The 15,381-nt window shown below is 42.1% G+C and overlaps 1 protein-coding gene across 1 annotated transcript in view; it reads right to left on the reverse strand.

The window, feature by feature from the left end:
- The window catches only part of PDSS2 (decaprenyl diphosphate synthase subunit 2), a 73,579-nt gene that overhangs the window by 38,290 nt on the left and 19,908 nt on the right, over positions 1-15,381 (reverse strand). Inside the window, exon 3 of the mRNA XM_056856465.1 lies at positions 1,393-1,591. Within this exon, the coding sequence (XP_056712443.1) occupies positions 1,393-1,591 (199 nt within the window). The remainder of the gene's footprint in view (positions 1-1,392; positions 1,592-15,381) is intronic.

Raw genomic sequence — 15,381 nt, forward strand, 5'->3', positions numbered from 1 at the left:
CAATTTTCTACACATGTGATACACAGCAATCCTTAAATAATTACAGCTCTTTGCTTGAATACTTAAGAACAAAGTACCCACAACCATTTTATCTAAGTTTTCCATCAATCTGAATAAAACTGAACATTATTGATGGCTAATCTCTTTGATTTCAATGCAGAGCTTTATATAAGGGCCAGCTCACACAATGCCTTTTCCCTGCACATGTTAGAATGTGTAAATACTTCTCTGTATGCAGACCCTCTTCCTACCTGAGGACCCCATGCTTACATGAAGCACTGTAATGCATGAACAAGTTGGTATAGCCCCACAGTAATTCCTCTGGTCATGGCAGCTGCAAAAACATGCTACTGTGCTCATGAGGACTGCTGCCGTCCCTATCAGTGATTGTGTATTTCACATACTGACATTTTTCCATGTGACAGATGTCCAAGGAGCATTTAGAATGCTGACACATACACTGTGTAAAGCGACACTGTGTAAAGCAGCTGTAAGTTCTGTGGAAACTATGAGAAATGTACTGATAAAAACCAGCTGTAAATACATATCACATTTTTTATCCTCCCTTCCTCCAAGGAGCTCACAGCAGTGTTCACAGCCCTCCTCTTCTCATTTTATCCTCACAACTACTTTGTGAAGTAGGCTAGGCTTAGTGTATGCAACTGGCCCACGGTTACACAGCAAACATCATGGCAGAGTGGGAATTTGATTCCCAGGTCCTACTCTAACCTTATACCACACTGGGTCTCAAAAATATCACTGTATCTAAACTGACAGGCTTCAGTACAAATGGAAAAACCTGAAAAACAAAGCAACTGGAGATTCCACAAATATGCAGATATGACTTTGTAAATTAACCAAAGGGAGGCCATCTCAAAAACAATCCCAGAGGGACAGAATATTGCGAGCAGCTCAACATCAGTTACAGGGCAAAAAACTTCGGGAGAGTGGAAATCAACCTCTTCAAAGTTCCTACAAACTGAGAGAATGGGATGGAATTTCTAAATTAATTCTCTTTGCAACCATTTTTGTGTACCTTCAGCTTATTAATTTAAAAGGAAAATGTTCACAAGTTTAGCAGGCATTTAAACAATGTTCAGTTTATCTTAATTCACCATTTCTGATGGGTACAAGTTTGCAAGCTAACATTATCAGTGTTATGTGGTCACAGAGAACATTAACAATACAAATTTTATACACTCTGTTTGAAGCAATTGACATTTTGTACCTGGTAAAATTTCAGACAGCTGGGCAGCACAAGTTTATGTGACATCTAATGACTCAAAACCCTAGATTACTAACAAAATTAGCTCAGATAAGAGATAGCAATCTTGTGAAATATAAAACAAGTGTAGGCCACAGATTCTTCTAAAGTAATAAAAACCACATTACCTTCGTATTGTGCAGCTGAGCTAGGCCTGTACAAGCATTTGCTAGAAGAAAATCACCACTCAGGATAGCCATTTTATTCCCAAACTGCATATCCTTCAATGGGCCATCCAAGGACGTCAGTTCACCAACATTTACTATCCCACGATGTACCAAGAAAGCCGTGTGGATCAACTCTGTAACCTCTGCCAGACTTCGTTGGCTTTAAAACAAAGACCATAAAGAGTTCAATTTCTTTTTGAAGTTGCAGAAGAACAGTATAGCTTGATGGCCTACTATAAGAAAGAGCTAACCCCACATTAATGGGAAAATTTTCAGCACAAATATGGTGCTGCATGCTAATATGAGCACCCCAGCAAGGTTTCAACTGGGAGCACTTCAGAGTATATTGCTCCAGTATTAGCCCAATTAAAAGTACTGATATTGATCTTTAAAGCCCTCAGTATTTAGGAGCCACATTACTTCAAGGGCTACCTTTTCCTATAAAATCCCACCAATTCATTCAGATTGTTTTAGAGGCCCTGGCTTGTGCTCTCTACTATCTGAGATAGAATAGAATTCTCAATAATAAGACTACAGAACTTCAGTCCTGGGAGAGATTTGTCTAACTTCCTTGCAAATTGAGTTTAGGCTGCAAGGTAGAAAAAAACATTATTGTGGATGGCATTTGGGTAGAGAATTATGCTTCTGCTCCCTTTTAGGGTTTTTGTTGTTGTTGTTGTTAAACAACATTATTAAATCCCTCCCCTTTCAGTTGTCACTGCTTAGGAAACAGGTTTTCCTCTATTATGCCTGGGTCCAACTTAAGCGTTAATGAAAAACATGTCTTTTTACAGTATTTTAAGGTATCTTTTTAATGTAAATGAATATGAGAACCCTTGCACTGAACAGTGGTATATAAATATTAAATAAGAGCGCTGCTAAAAATGTGTTAGTTTTAATATAGTTTTTCTAGTTGATGCAAAGTTTCTTATACAGCATTTTTGATGGAAAGGTAGAATAGAAGCTTTTTAAACACATAAGCTTAACTAAAGTCTTACCCTGCATAAATGCCCTTCTTTCATATGACTTATTGGAATTTTTAAAAAGCATGATGTGTTAAAAACAAAACTAGAAGATGGACCCTCCCTATTTTTGCTAGTGATGAGAAGAAAATGATAAGATAGTAGTTTGACCAGATTAGTTGAGAATTCACTTCTTAAAGAGAGTGATCCTATCAATATGCCTAGAGAAATTACGTGTAGGCATGGAATTTAACCACCTTATTATTTTAGAAATAGGCAAAAATCAACAACTACCTGTACATCGTGGCACGAGATTTCTAACAATCAAAACCTTAAGTCTTAAGAAGGGTTAACACGTTTTGGGAGGGAAGCAGGCAGTGGAGAGGAGACTAACAAGACGTCCTGATGTTCCCCACTGTCATTGTCAGGGCAGCCCTTGGAGGAAAATGTCCATATCAATTCAGTTTATCAGATGGACAGCTGATCAACATTAAACAGACTTGCTCTGGGCAGACTGAGCAGAGATACCTGCCCTGAATATCAATGAGGGCCCTCTGCTCTCAGCAACCGAGATCTGCCATTTCTGACTGCTGCAGATCCCAAGACATATGGGGATCCCTAGTGACGAGCACACAATGCTGCCGCTAACCCAAGCGATGGCTCATTTCCTCCAGCTGAAGGCACGCATTAATATCTCGAAGAGATCAGGCTTGTCTCTCTCCGACTCCCACCCCTTCCAGCCATTGAAGCAAAACCACTACCATCCTGTTTCTCTCTTTAATAAAGCTTTTAACGAAGGAAAAGAACAATCCTCCGACTTTTGTACAGCTTACCATGGAAAGGTTACACAAATACATCAGTGTCTTACTTTCCAAGCCTTCCAGACCATTTCCCCCTTAAGTCCATATTCTGTTTGCTCTCGACATACCTACCGTATATACTCGCGTATAAGCCGAGTTTTTCAGCCCCAAAAATGGGCTGAAAAAGCCGGCCTCGGCTTATACGCGGGTCAATACGGGGGGAGGGAGGGAGGAGGGAGGGGGGAAACTTACCGCCGACGCCGGGCCCGTGCCGCTTCCTGCCGCCGGGAGCGGCCTGGGGCAGCCTCCTGCAGCCGCAGGAAGGCTGCCCCGCCCCCCCCCGCCATTTTTCCCGGGCGGGAGGGGCCATGGGAAGCCTCCTGCAGCCGCAGGAAGGCTGCCCCCCCCCCGCCATTTTTCCCGGGCAGGAGGGGCCTTGGGCAGCCTCCTGCAGCCGCAGGAAGGCTGCCCCGGCCCTTCCCGGCCCCCGCCGCCATTTTTCCCGGGCGGGAGCGGCCTTGGGCAGCCTCCTGCAGCCGCAGGAAGGCTGCTCCGGGTCCCCCTGGGCCTCGCCGCCACTTCCTCCCACCGGGAGCGGCCTGGGGCAGCCTCCTACAGCCGCAGGAAGGCTGCCCAGGCCCCCCTGGGCCGCACCGCCGCCGGACCCTCGCCGCTGGAGAGCCCTGTCATGTAAGCCTGCGGGGGGGAGGGGTTATAAGCCGACCCTCGGCTTATACGCGGTTGCCTAATTTTTCCCCATTTTTGGGGAGAAATTAGGCACCTCGGCTTATACGCGGGTCGGCTTATACATGGGTATATACGGTATTTATTTAGCCATTGACAATAGCACTATGGTTCATTTGTTCAGTTATTCAATTCAAAGAATACTTCAGGACACCCTCTGATAAAGCATACTTAATTTTTAGCTAAAATGACACACAATTATAGTAAATCAACCCTCTTCACTGGGATTTATAAAAAAGCCCTGGCATTTTCTGAGGGTTCAAAATTCTCACACAAAGTATCAGAATAACATGTTTTAAAGCAACCTCAACTCATTTACTTATTGGAAAAATATCTTCCACACGAATCTTAGAGTGCACTAATAATCACCTATCTTGTGAAAGATCACTGAGGAATGGTCTCTTACTAAACAACCCATGCATAGTAAAATGCTCCAAAGGTACCAAGATTAGTTCAGTTCACTGGTTGAGGGGGGAATCCAATTCATACATTATGAGTGCAATGGTCTGAAATAAATGCAAGGTTTGAATACAGACTTGTGTCCATTTACAGAGCTTTTGACACCACATGAACCACACAATGAACTCCAGTACTTCGTTCTAAGCAAAGAATAATAATTAATAAATTATTTCTGTGCCCACAGATAATCTGAGAAAATGGCTCCAAGTGGCCACCAGTACAGAAAGTACAGCAAGCCGTCTCACACCACCAGCCTTCCTTGCACAGGTAAAAGCAACATTTACTTCCAGCACTACCTTAATCTCCTTGATATAAGCCCTCGCTTCCACCATTCCAAAACCTTCCCCAACCTCTGGTTTCCAAGGCAGTCCACATGGTGTCCCAATCCAGCTCCCGGTCCTTACTTCCCAAGTTGCCTCATGCTACTAAGAATGCAAAGAGAACAAAGGAAACAAAAGGTGCAAAAACAAGTTTGTAGGGGAGCTCCCTCTCAATCTGTTTGGGAATCAAAATCCAACTGTTCAAGAATCACAGTTCTGCAACTCTGGCTCAAGCACAGCAGCTGCATCCAGAAAACACTGGGAAGCAACTAGGATAACAAAGGTGGACTATTTGGAGGCCACATGTTAAAAGCATTTGCATGGCCATACAGTATACACTAGCCTTCTGAAGATGGTACATTCACACCAACTGGGGGGTTCTGGTTCTCATGTAGGGAGGCAGTATGTGCACTGAAAACCCATATGGCATGTAATTTACATATACAGTGATTGCACATTGTGGGGATCATACACTCCCAAATAAGCGCAGTTGGTGGGCTCCCAGTTTGTGTGAATGTAATGTCTGCACAGGCCTACTGCTACCCCCACTGAAACTGGTACGTGCATTTTCTTCAATGTATGTACATATACCAGGCAGCCACATCACAATCCCAGATCCCTGTAAAATGGATGCATGCAGCTGTTTTATTTATGGCAATGCAAACACATACTTTATCTGTATACTGACAGATTAGACCATACCATATTACAGCATGCGACAAAACCTAACCCTCAGTAACAGCTAAAACAGTAGTTTGTGTGGCAGTGATTTCATCCCACAAGTAACAAGTTGTCCTAAATACTGGAAAAATTCAAATAATGAATTTCCTGGGAAGCCAGCAGACTAGAGGTTTACATCAGGTAGAGGAGTTCTTTGTTACTGAGGATGCTCTCCTAGAGTTCTGGACATTCCAGGGTAGTTGTAAATAGAGATCCTGCCTAACTGAAGGAAAGATGGCTTAAAATCACTGCAAAAATAATGGAAATGGAAACTTTGCAACTAAGTTCATTCTTACTGTCTGCCGCTTAATTCACTACCATAGAAAAATGAGTCATAGATAAAGGGAGAGAGGATTGTGTTTCATCTCTATTTTTTTTTTGCTCAGAAGTAGACACACAATTTTGCTCATTATTCTTTTTTCCTGATTATAATTAATGGCTTTAATTCCAAGTAAAGGTAATGTTTTCTTGTAATGAACTTGGTAGTGTAGTCAGTCTGCACCCACACACACAAGACTAACTTGGCCCACACAGACCAATGCACAAGGAGAAACTAGAGAGACTTCTGCGTGGATCTGAACTAATACAATAGGATAGGTTCACAAGGCTTGCCCTTGCATTTAGGGTAAACTGGAACAGGCGGCTAGGGAACTGCCCATGATCAGTAAATGAATTAAAGTACTTGGAGAGATTTCTGCTTTAACAGAAGAACTAAAAATCACAGATCTTTATTTGTTTCTGCTGATAAATGGAAAAAGTTTTTTTTTAAATGTCTGTTTGAGGAAGCAGAACAAGACTAGACAGGTAAGCTACTCACTAAAGTCTAATAACTTGGGGAAGCTGGGGAAGCTGCTCTCCCATGGCAGAGCAGAAGTACCTAAGAAGATAGTTTTACCATAACAGGCACTTTTACAATCAGGTAAGGAAAATAAACCTACTATGAAGAAGGATCTATTACTACATACAGATAATTGAGGTAACAGAAAAGAGACTTTCTTGAAATGCACCATGTGGAACACTGCTTACTTCTAAAGATTTGAGTTGTCTCAATATTAACTCTACCCTTCCATCTGAAGGGCACTGTCCCATCTCAGTATCATATTACATAGCAATCAATGAGCATTCATAATAAAGATGATCAAGTGTTGTGGATATGTCAGCATATATTCTGGAAACCACATTACAGTGTCGAACAAAATGGCACAACAATCAGAGTAATGCATCAATAATAAATAAACCTATAATTCCAAAATAAATTTGAATTGCTGGGACATCATTTAAAATAATTTTTAAACAAACTGGGAAGATAACATTTGATGCTCATGCTTCTTGAAAAGTTCATTATAGCTGTTTTTTTTAACTTTTAAAAATACAGTCTTGCTCCATTAAAAACAAAAGACATGTAAAACTATGGGCACCTAGAACTGTCAATTCATATCCTGTTATCTAGATCATGCTTTTAGTATTTGGGTTATTTTGTTTTATGGTTACTTAATGACTTGTTTTAAGTATTATACAATCAGATGTGAAAAATACCTCAGTTTTATTGACAAATGGGGATTATTATCTGTAACCCTGATGAGCATTTCTTCCTGGCATCTGAGAGACATGTACCAGAGGAAGGACAACTATGTCAGCCTGGATGGGAACACTGCGGGCGAACTTGGTTTCCACAGCCCTTAACTTGGTGAGAAATTTTGTCCATCAAAATTTCTCAACTTTCATCTGTTAATCTTGAAATCTATTTAATAGAATCAAGTCCAAACCTAAGAATACAGAATTCTGTGCATTTTTTATCAATGATACTAAGTAAATTTAATGCAGGGTTCTCAGGAACTTGAATCCCAATAAAAGTAATACCTTTTTCCAAAGCAATATGTGGTAGAATCTGTCCTTAATTTCCAGAAACCATACGTGCAACATGATGCAAGTCAGGAATCAGATGCTACTGTGCTAGGATTTTTAAAAATGGCTCTTTGTAGTTCACATGAATAGAATTAATTGGAAGCACTTTCCAGTTTTTGTGCCAGCAGAGATCTATCCAGATTTTTATTCCAAGCTTACTTTACACCCTAGGAATACGTAATGCATTCTTTATTCTGAGTGGGTTGCTGCAACTGTTTCCTCTCCTACCCCACCTCCATGCCTTTTTAAAAATACTCATTGTATTGAATATTGGTATATTGCAAATTGTCTAACATATGTTCAAGTTGAAGGCCACCACAGAACCTGGCAGACTGAAGTGTTGAAACCTGATCTGCATATTATTGGGACACTCAAGGCTAGATTCCATGTGGCCCACTATACAAAGGCACCTCACAGCTGAAATACCAGTAGTAAGAATCCATAACCAAATAGCACACTCCTTTACAATGCATCCCTATGCAGAGTTATTCTAGTCTATACCAACTGGACTGCACTGCTTTTCATGTAGAGAATCACAGAGTTGGAAGGAGCCATACAGGCTATCTAGTCCAGCCCCGTTTATTGCAGGATCAGACTAGAGCACCCCTGACAAGTGTTTGTCCAGCCTCTACTTAAAGACTGCCAGTAAGAGGGAGCTCACCACCTCCCTAAGAAGCTGATTCCACTGTTGAACAACTCTTACTGTAAATTTCCCCCCCCAATATACCTTTCTGCCCTGTAATTTAAACTCATTATTGCGAGTCCTAGCCTCTGCTGCCAGCAGGAACAGCTCCCTGCCCTCCTCTAAGTGACAGCCCTTCAAATACTTAAAGAGAGCAAATCATGTCCCCTCAAGCTCCTCTTTTCCAGACTAAGCATGCCCAAGTCCCTCGGCCTTTCCTCCTAGGGCTTGGTCTCCAGGGCCCTGATCATCTTCGTTGCTCTCATCTGCACCCACTCTTTTCTTTCCACATCCTTTCTGAAGTGAGGCCTCCAGAACTGCACACAATACTCTAGGTGCGGCCTGACCAATGCAGTGTACTGTGGAACTATGACATCTTGCAAGTTGGATGTTATATCTCTGTTGATACACCCCAAGATTGCATTAGCCTTTTTTGTTGCTGGATCACACTGGCTGCTCCTATTTAACTTACGTTCCACCCGTACCCCAAGATCCTGTTCACACAGGCTGCTATACAGAAGTGCATCTCCCATCGTTTTTGTTACCCAGATGCAGAACTCGGCACTTATCCTTGTTGAATTGCATCTTGTTCACATCTGCCCACTTTTCCAGTGTGTTCAGATCTCATTGAATTCTGTCTCTATCTTCTGGTGTGTTTGCTGCTCCTCCCAATTCGGTGTCATCTGCAAATGTAATGAGTAGTCCCTCCACACCCTAATCCCAATCGTTTATAAAAATACTGAAAAGTACCCGGCCCAGAACCAAATCCTGTGGCAGCCCATTGAGCACCTCTCTCCATTCAGACAAAATGCCATTGACAGCTACTCTTTGAGTGCGGTTCTCCAACCAGTTCCCTATCCACCTAACTATCCCAGGGTCCAGTCTACAGTCCTCTAGTTTACCCATCAGAACATCATGAGGAACCCTGCCAAAAGCATTATTACATTACTGCAGATTTCTTGCTCACTATTTATAGCATCACACCTAAAAAAAACTTTTGTACCTTCTAGACATTGCCTACATATAATGTGAGTAGTCAGACCCCTCCTTCTTTTAGGGGGTGCCATTACAGGCACAGGGGCCTGAAACTGATATCAGAGCAAGATACTGCTGCACACTAAATGGATGCCTCTCAGAGAAGTGCGGAATCCATCCAGCGTGCTTGTCAAAGGCAGAAAGTGGTTGGCAGCTGTGCATTTTCCCATGACCCAAGGAGTGCCTGGCTGGGTAATGAAGCTGACTAATCTCCATTGTCTCACCTTAAGGTGATTCAATCAGAACCCTGAACAGACCATTAGTTGCACTATCTATACCCATCCTGGCAATCACTCAGTATTCAGGAGAATACCCCAAGCATTCTGTTGTCCTGAAATCTCATCAAGGATTCATACCTGCAACTATCACAGTTATCAATCAATATCCAAGAGAATCATTCAGGTATTCATGTGCTTCCTAGCGACCCATCAAGCCTTTCCTTCTCTTTTGTCTGGACCCCGGAAAAGCAATCATTTCTTTGTCCCTGGCTTACCTGCCAGTTAACTCATACCGCCTCAGGACCTATTTGGGGGTACAAATACCAGTCCTTTGGCTATTAATAGTTTGTACGCGACTTGGATCTGACCATACACTCCCTACTTGTGTGTAGGGTTGCTGCCTTCTTTACCTCCAGAAATGCAGGCCATTTCTCCCTCTACAGCGCTGCTTTCACCGGACATTGCTCTCCTAGACTGGTAAATATAGGTAAAGGTAATATAGGCATAAGTTTTCACCTGCTGACGAAAGATACCAATAGAGGGAGACAGACAAAATTCCCTGAGGAGGGAGTTCCAAAGTTATGGTTCCACAACATCTAGCCTCAGAGGGTAGGGGCAACTGAACCAGAGCCTCCGAGGATGACTGGAGTGAGCAGGTAGGTTCATATGGGGGAAGGAGGTTCTCATGGTATGTTGGTCCCAGGCGGTACAGAACCCTGAATTGACCACAGAAGCAAACTGGAAGCCAGAGTAGATGGAACAAGACTGGAGTCCCTATGACCCACTCCATGTAACAAATCACAATCACTGAAAGGGGGACTGCACTTGAGTGTACAGCTGCAGCAAACCTAGGCAAGTAAAGTTGGAAAGTGACAATCAAATATATCTAAAGAAGGCTCTAGCTTTGGAATGTAAGTAAAATCGAGAATGTGTAAAAAGGATGGGTAATTTCATGACGTTCATTTATTTTTATAGTCACACAATATACGTCATTAAATTGAAATATGTTATTATATTAAAATATGAGCCAACAAGTTACATTGTTAACTGGGGCGTCTTTAGAAAAGGGCTTTAGCACTATAATAAATGAGATCTAGCACATCTAGAGACATACACTGGATTGGATCCAGAAAAGCACAAGTGGGGAGCCACACAAATAATGCATTGTTCTTGCCTTACTCTTCCTGCTTCCAAAAGTCACACATGTGTCAAGCAACCCAAGGAAATGGAGTTGAACATGGCAATGGGCATCAGTGGCAACTGCTCTCTTCTCATGCAGAGCAAAAGAGTTGTTCTGCTCAGAAAAGGGAACCCTAGAACATATGTTTAAAATAGCTTCATTAATCATATTTGCCTATATGACTTACATCTAGACTTTTTACCATAGATTACTTGGATGTTATTCCCACGGATTTTAATGGAGCTTACTTCAACATAATAATTTCTGAATCCAACCAAGAGATCCATACTTACAAACAGTGGGACTTGCTTGCTGTATGTAATTCATAAGTAAAAGTGAAAAATATGAGACTTCAATCAGAATTTTTTTTTTAAAATGTCATATTTGTAGAGTAGAAAATACACACATATACAGAACACATGAAATAGACACTATCTCTGAAATATGGTTCTAACTGTTTAGGAATACACTTGTCCTAATGTAGTAAGAGAGATCCATGTATTAAAACAGATATCCATAAACAGATCACTGCTTTTGATTTCACCTAGCAAAGGAAAAAGATTACCTTTGGAAAGGTAGTGGGAAACCCCCATATCTAGGAGTTGTGACAGAACATGGGAAAGAAAGCTGAACAAGTAACACAGTGACCTACAACCAACACTACCAGTCATTCGTCTGTGGACAGCACTCCTTCAAAAAAGTGGGTTATGCTGTCAGAACCAACTGAGCTAACCATCTGTTCTGTGGGATAGGGTCTCTCTCTGTGTGTGTGTCCATTGCTGAATGCAAGGGTGTCTGGACTGCACCACAATCTGAATTGGTCTCAAACTAGCATCCATGCTACGTAGACTGAGAGACCATCTATAGTCTTCTATAGCAATTTCTTATATGGTAACCCTAACCAGGCAAATCACATTTATTAAAAGTAGCATGTCACATAGTTCACAATTACAGACTATATCAATACACATTATGCCAGATGGTAATGAGCCATACATAAAGGACTATCCATCCAAAATAATCACACTGTTTTCCACAGAACTGTTGAAGAGGTTATGGTTTATTACACAGTACTCATTAGATGTACAGTGCCAGCATTAGCAATTTTTCCTTCATTTGTATCTCATTTAAGATTCTACCTCCACAAGCATATTCAAATTAGCATACAAGGTTAAAACCATTATGGTCAGGGAAGAAATTAAATTGCATTTTATGTTACAGAAATGGGAGATCAAAGTTCCCTTAAATCTATTTTTTTAAAATTAGTATCTAACAGAGGATACTAAAAAGGTAACAGGAATTTACTGCAAGTATAGCTATTGCTATGTACAAAGACAGAACAATCCAAGTATAATTCCAATCTAAGTAAAGATGAAACATTAAAAAAAACCTGAGGCTGCAACACAAGCCATCAAAATTAGTGACTGGTCAAGCCTTGACTTTGATTTTACACCATACTTATTTAACTGTAAGTTTGTATGTGTTACAATTTTATTTTTAAAAAGAACAATTCAGAGAAAATGACTTACCTTAATTTCATTGAAAGTTATGGGGCTGATTGCTGTTATATGCCCTTTTTTTGGAATAAGACCTACTGCAATCAGTGGGGCTTGTTTTAGACTTAATTTGGCTTTGTGGCCTTAAGTGTACACAGCCCTATTCAATTCAGTGGGATTTAAAACTGACTTCTTTATTAATATGGCTTTCATATCCTTTTATGTTAAGCCTTCTATAGTCTGGCATTTATCACATCAAGGTATTCCACTAAAAACGTTCTCCCTGGTGTGGTAAATGCCATGTCAATACAGATTCAAACAAAAGGCTCACCATGTGAAAAAGCCTATCTGGGGGGTGGGGAATGTCATGCCCAGGGGCCGTTTAAGGCCCGCGAAATCATTTGATCGGGCCCTTCATGGGTCCTGGCAGATCTCTAGCTCAGAAGGATCTAAGACTGGTGATCTGCCCCCTCCCGCGGACAGGAATAGCCTCTATTCAAGACAGATGTGAGTTTGTTTTGCCGAGAAAAGGAACTCCCCCCCCCTTGCACAAGAGTCATTAGCTATGGAGCTGCTAGGACCACCCAAGAAACTGTGTTAACCCTTTCCCACCTGGGCCATGGAGAAACGTATTCCCTCTGTACTACAAGAGGGCTGGGGGCGGAAGTGGCGACAATGAAGGGGTTAAAGGGGGCAGGACCAGAATGCATGGGGGGGGGTTCTTAGCCAGTGTGTCCTCATTTCACCTCTGCAGGCGGAGGTAACAGGAGCCGGCTGTATAATCTGGCCCCGACCATGCGGAGCAGGAGCAACTCCGGCATGCGGCTGGATGGCCACACCCGGATGGTGCAATAGACCAACCTGTGCCACCAGGTGGGTGAGTGGGCCACCGGTTGGATGCCTGCCTGCTTGCCCACACCGGGGGGTGGTTACCTGGGACAGCTGCCTGCCTGGGGCTAGGTCAGCTAATTTTTAAGTTGATAATTTTGTATGGCCCACGAATGATGTTATAAATATCCAAATAGCCCTTGGCGGAAAAAAGGTTCCTCACCCCTGCACTAGAACTTCTAACGAACGTGAATTGTGCTGAAGTGCAACTATCACCCAAAAAAATAATAATCATGAAAACCAGACTGTCATGAGTCAGCCTGCAGATACCTCCTCTGACGAAGGGGAAATAGAAGCCAGAACAGAGGGACATCCTCAGGCAGAAGTCCCACAGGAACAACCACAGGGCTTACAGCCTGCCATGCCTGCAGCCTGCCAGTTCAAGGACTCCAGTTGGACCTGACACCTTGCAACATGCAATGTCTCCAGAGGCCTCGCCAAGGCCACTGGAGCAGAGAAGAAGACAGGTTCGTCTGGCAATGCAGCAGAGACGTTAGAGTGCTAGACTGAAGGCTTTACAGAGGAACCTCCTCAGTAACAGTGATGAGAAAGAGCCGGGCTGGCTCTGCTACAGCAGCAGGAGAAGGGATTTAAGCCATCAGTTAGGCTTGGCTGTTGTGCAAGCAACTTGTCACCAACCTCCTTGTGTACCGGCCTTGTTTCCCTGCTATACTTTAGATTCCTGGTATCCTGACTTCTTGGACTGACTTTGACTAACGCCTCGGGGACTTCCCTTGCCTCTACTGAGATCTTGGACTCTGCCTGAACTGTGAATGACCTTGGACTGTTCCCCAGACTACGTTTCCAGCCCTCGCTCCTTGCCTGCACGACGACAGAGACAGATAAGCTGTATAGTAAACTATCTAGGTGTAAAAAGTGCTATATAAATACTGAGTATTCAACACTAGAATATGGAAGTTTCCTACAAATATCTGCACAATTACCGAAGACAACTAAATGGTAAAAATCCAGGCTTAGGCTGTTACCACACTAGGTTTTCCCAGCAATGTATTAAGAGTTTGAAAATGTTATAAAAAATACTGTTCGCACTTTCTATGTATTCCCACCGATATATTAAGAGTTTGAAACTGTTATAAAAAATACTGTTCACACTTTGTTTGGCCCCTTTAGCTGTGAAAACGTCTTCCAACAATTTTTTAGCCGTGGCATCCAAAAAACCTTTTAAAGCGATGTTTTCTATAACATTTTCAAACTCTTAATACATTGCTGGGAATACCTAGTGTGGCAACAGCCATAGTATCCCTCTTTCCCTCCCTACTCACTGCAGATTTGTGGAGCCCGAGCATGGCCAGGGCCACAAGGTGAAGTGCAATAAAGTGCAAGGGCACTCGCCCTGGGTTCTTTAGACTCTGGCCTTGGTCTTGAGGGAATAACCCAGTGGACATTAGTCTAGGATGTTTTGTATTTTGTTTTGCTTTGTTTTATGCTGCAGTTTATTTAAAATGGTTTTAAACTGTTCTTCTGCATTTTTGTAAGCCACTTTGGGGCCCCACAGGACAAGACATCAAGAGAAACACACTAAAATATTCACATTACTGTTTTACTCCTCACCACACATATAAACATATCCACCTAATGGACACCTGCCTTCCATCCTTCTCTTTGTTCACACAGGTAATCACTGTGCTTTTAGTCTCTAAAATTAATAATAACTTGTCGGCCAGCCAGACACCCTACATCACATTATTTTAGGTTGTCGTTTACATGAAGAACCCCTTAAAAAAATTATATTACCCTTAATCAGCAAACGGATGGCCCCTTATAGAACATCTACTTGCCAATTCTTGCTGAACGACATTACAACTGATGTTACGGTGAAGGTGGCGGAGTTTTTGGCAGAAGTTGTTAAGGTTAAGATTCAAACTCAATTTTAATCTAGATATGTATTATCTGTTTATCTCTGACCTTGTGACCATCAATATTATGCCAATAAAGGTTATCTGATTCTGATTCTAATAACTTGCCCAGACAAAACAACATAAGAACATAAGAAAAGCCCTGCCGGATCAGACCAAGGCCCATCAAGTCCAGCAGTCTGTTCACACAGTGGCTAACCAGGTGCCTCTAGGAAGGCCTCTAGGAAGCCCCCAAACAAGACAACTGCAGCAGCACCATCCTGCCTGTGTTCCACAGCACCTAAGATAATAGGCATGCTCCTTTGATCCTGGAGAGAATAGGTATGCATCATGACTAGTATCCATTTTAACTAGTAGCCATGAATACCCCTTTCCTCCATGAACATGTCCACTCCCCTCTTAAAGCCTTCCAAGTTGGCAGCCAAAGCTTACACCATGAAAAAAACACAACAGTTGAACAACTGACCTAACCGTTAACACTGAGAAATGAAACCTTTTCACAGCCCAAGCACAACAAATTCTGATTAGAAGGAAATTAGATCCAAAATACTACTTGTAGCAAATCAAAATGGGATTGGCTGGGATTAACAACCACCAGACAATGATCAAGACCACATATAATCTTGATAGTTATATATTTGAAACAAACATTACTATAACTTTA

Source organism: Euleptes europaea, chromosome 10 (genome assembly GCF_029931775.1).
Source record: "Euleptes europaea isolate rEulEur1 chromosome 10, rEulEur1.hap1, whole genome shotgun sequence".
In the NCBI taxonomy this organism is placed as follows: domain Eukaryota; kingdom Metazoa; phylum Chordata; class Lepidosauria; order Squamata; family Sphaerodactylidae; genus Euleptes; species Euleptes europaea.